The sequence below is a fragment of the Bison bison genome, unplaced genomic scaffold (genome assembly GCF_000754665.1).
Source record: "Bison bison bison isolate TAMUID 2011002044 unplaced genomic scaffold, Bison_UMD1.0 scf7180017864240, whole genome shotgun sequence".
Lineage (NCBI taxonomy): Eukaryota > Metazoa > Chordata > Mammalia > Artiodactyla > Bovidae > Bison > Bison bison.
This window is the reverse complement of record NW_011494812.1, coordinates 1098880-1103264: the sequence shown is the minus strand read 5'-3', so window position 1 is coordinate 1103264 and position 4385 is coordinate 1098880. Positions and strand designations below refer to the sequence as shown.

At 40.1% G+C, this 4385-nt stretch overlaps 1 protein-coding gene across 1 annotated transcript; it reads left to right on the top strand.

Moving 5' to 3' along the window:
• Positions 1 to 2360: 2360 nt before the first annotated feature.
• On the top strand, positions 2361 to 3305 carry LOC104993615 (olfactory receptor 6N2-like). Its single transcript, XM_010846931.1, has one exon. It carries the CDS (start codon positions 2361 to 2363, stop codon positions 3303 to 3305), a length of 945 nt encoding a protein of 314 aa, XP_010845233.1.
• Positions 3306 to 4385: the final 1080 nt, after the last annotated feature.

The window sequence follows — 4385 nt, the reverse complement described above, 5'->3', positions numbered from 1 at the left end:
TGCTGGTTAAGATTGAAGGAAGTCCTCTGATTTCCAAATACTTGAGGTTTTTTTTTTTTTTTTTTTTTTCTCAAAGAGACTCTGTGAATCCTGCAGGTACATTAGTAAACTTAGACACGAATATTTTTTTCTTTCATTCAAAAATCTCCAGCTCCCACAGAAGTTTCTGAATCTCAGAAAATTCAGTGACTTCCTTCATTTTAGTGTTGATATACTAGTTAATCTTTTATGGTTATCTCTCTATCTTAAATTAGGAAGTAAATTGTCCTTAAATTTGATTCTGAAAAAAAGTACATTTGGATGTATGAATGATTCAAATGCATTACTTCCAGCAGTGCTTTTATTCTATTATTTTTTTGGATTCCACATCCACCCAAGAACATGCACCACAGGTAGTACTCACCTGAGGTTACATCTCCAATGTTGAGGATGTGGCTATAGATAAAATGGATCATAGCAAAATGAATAAGCATCAAGAGGATAATGGTGCTGATAAAAGTAATAGTAATAATACCAGTAAAGGAAACTTTGAACAGTGCAGTTAGAACAGAATTTTAGATATTTAATAAACAATAGTTGAATCAATGAATAAACAGTAGAGGACTTGATGAAGGTAGAGATGGTGGTGGGATCAATGGAAGTGGAGATGTTCAGCACAGAAATGATGGTGGTGCCCATGCTGACTGTATTTATATGGTGATGCAGGTGGTGGTAGTCAGAAAAAGAGCTGGATGAGAAATCTTCAAGAAATTAAAAACAAAAACTCACTTCTTTTAAGATGCTCAAAGTGTGACTCTCAATGTGTACACATGTTTATACAAGGTGAATTGTTTCTTCTTAGAGAAAGCTATATGGAAGTTGCAGAAAGTTCTAGTGGTCCAGAGGACACAAGGTTTTTGAGACTGGATTTCAGAGCCCTATGGTCAGGGTTGTAAAGTTGAAAAAGTCATTTGAGAAACAGTGCTACTCTGCATTGCTTTCCTGCACCCAACATTCTGCCCCAGGGGGACCCCTACTAAGAGCTAATCAAACCCAGCAACCCCAGGGAGGACAGCAAGGAGCCCCTGGGAAGCCAGCATTTCCAGGAACACAAGACATAAATAGGGAAGTGTTTGGAGGTAAAAAGGGCACTGAAAAAGAAGCTATAAGACTTTTAATGCCATCCAAGCAGTCAGGTAACAGTCAGGGACAGTGTAGCAGAGATGAGAGGTACTCAAGAAGAAGACTGAGAGAGGGCTTTGACCTTTCCTAGGTGAAGCTTGTTATATGTGTGGGAAGAAAACTCTTGGGACCTTAGTGTAGAGCTCCTATCTCCACCCTCATCCCCAAAACATTTTTCAGTAGCTTTAGAGAACCACAGACTACCATGGCTGTAAGGGACTTCCAGGCACCTATTTAAACTTCTTCATTCTAGACAAGAGCAAGTCGAGGTAAAGAGAAGAGAAATGTATCATATAGTAATTGTCCTCCAATAATTGTGTTTTGTTCTGTACTTCTCAAAATTGTACAATTATAATCTTTGATAATTTAAAAAAGAAAAAAAAAATAGGAGAAATGGCCAGGCTCAATATCCATTTAGTGGCCAAGCACATTTAGAAAGCTGATTCCAAGAGAATGTGTTTTATCTTACACTACAACCCCTCTACACCAACATCGTAGGGTCTGGACTATATCAATTTACACACACACCTCTTAGAGACTTCCCAGTACATAATTCTATTCGAGAATCCTTCCTGAAAATGCACTGTGCTTACTCATTGTTTCCTCATCTGGCCTGATAGCTCTTATAGTTGAGGAACTCTCCAGAACATTCACATTTCTTTCTTCTTCCTCTTCTTCCTCATTCAGTCCACACTGAGAACATTTCTGAATTCCAGAAAGGCTCCCTGAAGGAAGCTAGTGGTCACATTTTAGAAAGTATTTGTCACCTTTTCCCACAGCTAACAACTGAGTTTGGATACAGAGGAAACGGTACAGGTGGATGTCTTAAAGAATCGTGAGACCTTTCATTTGGACTAAAAGGAGATGAACATGAAAATTTCTTATCTCTTCTATTGAACGGATATGCAGAAGAATATCTTGGGGCCCCTGACTCTGGTAACATAGTCTATACAAACAAGAAGTCCTGGACTGAGATTCAGGACACCTGGACTCCACTCCAGTTCTGTCAACAACAGACTGAGATATTGTGCAAATCACTTCTGCCTTCTGGGCTTCAACTGTCTTTTAAAAAGTAAGGTTTGATAATGTGTAAGTTATTTTCAAGGTTATATGTTCAATATTTTTGGTTCTGGAAATATTTCTCAAGAAGACTCCTGAAGTAGTTAATCTTCTATCTTTACTTCTTGCTCTTAGGAACCATGGACCTTGTCAATCACACATGGACCCAGAATTTTCTCCTTGCTGGTTTCACTACCACTGGAGCCCTGCAACCTCTTGCTTTCTTGGGGACACTGTGCATCTATCTCCTCACCCTGGCAGGGAACTTGTTCATCATTGTGCTGGTTCAGGCAGATTCAAGACTGTCCACACCCATGTACTTCTTCATCAGTGCCCTCTCCTTCTTGGAACTCTGGTATGTCAGCACCACAGTGCCCACACTGCTGCACACCTTGCTCCATGCGCGTTCACCCATCTCACCAACTGTGTGCTTTGTCCAGCTCTATGTCTTCCATTCACTGGGCATGACTGAGTGCTACCTGTTGGGTGTCATGGCACTGGACCGCTACCTTGCCATCTGTTGCCCACTGCACTACCATGCTCTTATGAGCAGACAGGTACAGTTATGGCTAGCAGGGGCCACCTGGGTGGCTGGCTTCTCAGCTGCACTTGTGCCAGCAAGCCTCACAGCTACTCTGCCCTTCTGCTTAAAAGAGGTGGCTCATTACTTCTGTGACCTGGCACCACTAATGAGGCTGGCGTGCGTGGACACAGGTTGGCATGTTCAAGTCCACATTGCAGTGATTGGCATTATCAATGCTTGCAATCTTGTGCTCATTTTAGGACTGTATGGGGGCATCCTGAGAGCTGTGCTGAAGCTGCCCTCAGCTGCCAGCCGTGCCAAAGCCTTTTCCACCTGTTCCTCCCACATAACTGTAGTGGTGCTATTCTTTGCCTCTGCTTTCATTGTCTATGTGGGGCCACCTGAGAGTCTCCCTGAAGGCACTGACAAACTTCTTGCTTTGGTGTATACTTTTCTGACCCCTTTTCTCAACCCCATTATTTACACTTTTCGTAACAAAGAAGTGAGAAAGGCTGTCAGGAGAGTCACCCAAAGCATTAGGACTATGATGAAGAGACCCTGAGGATCAAGCCATAGGCCCTTCATTTAGTAAGGGTAGGCTTTAGCTGGTTAGTCAATCAACTAATTAATTTGTCAAATATACTGCGTATATCAATTAAAATGTATTGAGTATTATATCAGGACAAATTGGGAAATTTGTAAAGGTGGAAAATATGACATCTGAACCCATACCTAATATGGGTGAAAGATCACATAAATTAAAAACAATCAAATAATAAGGATGTAAATTCCAGGGTGGATTTAAAACTCAGAGAGATAAATGTGTTTTTAAGACTTTAGAAAACAAACTAACTGTGAGACTTTTCTCAAGATGGAATTTTTGGAGAGCCATTGAGAAAGTAGTAAAGGAGGTTGGGTGCTCAGTCGTATTTGACTTTTTGCAATCCCATGGATCAAGTGTATTTTGAGATTTTCCTCAAGTCTCAGATTTTGGGATCCTAATACCCTGGGCACTGACTTGGTAGTTTTCTGAAAGTTCTCTTCAAATCAGACATGAAACTGTAGCATCCCCCTTGGAGATTCCTTGTATCTGGATAACATGGTCATAAATATACTGAAAATATAAGAAGAAAATTCATTTAAAAAATAATTCTTCTGGACAGCATTTTTTTAAATGACTGAGTACACAATTTTAGAGCTTCCTGTATTTGCCTAATGACGTTGAAATACTTTATTTCTATCGCAAGGTTAACTTTTTTTTTTTTAATTATTTTACTGGGAGAAGATATGTATAGAGTGACATACAGACTGTTTTTCCCATAGAATAATTCTCCTGTATCTATAGAACATGGCTGCCATGAGATTTAACAAGCATTTCTCTGGTCAGCCTTTCCGCTAGAGGCCTCTTGCTATCTCTTCTCTCTTCTCTCCAGAAGTAGGAATGGGCTCCCAGCTTCCCAGAACCATCCCATGCTCTTGCCCAGTTCCATAACCTCTTCCACAAATATACCATTTATACCTGAATATTTGGTATTCATTTTCTCATCAAATCTCTCATAGAGGCAAAATGGATGAATGTCCTTCCAAAGTCATTTAGTAAGTCAATTTAAAAGAAAAAAGTTAACTTTACTGAGTAAGAAGA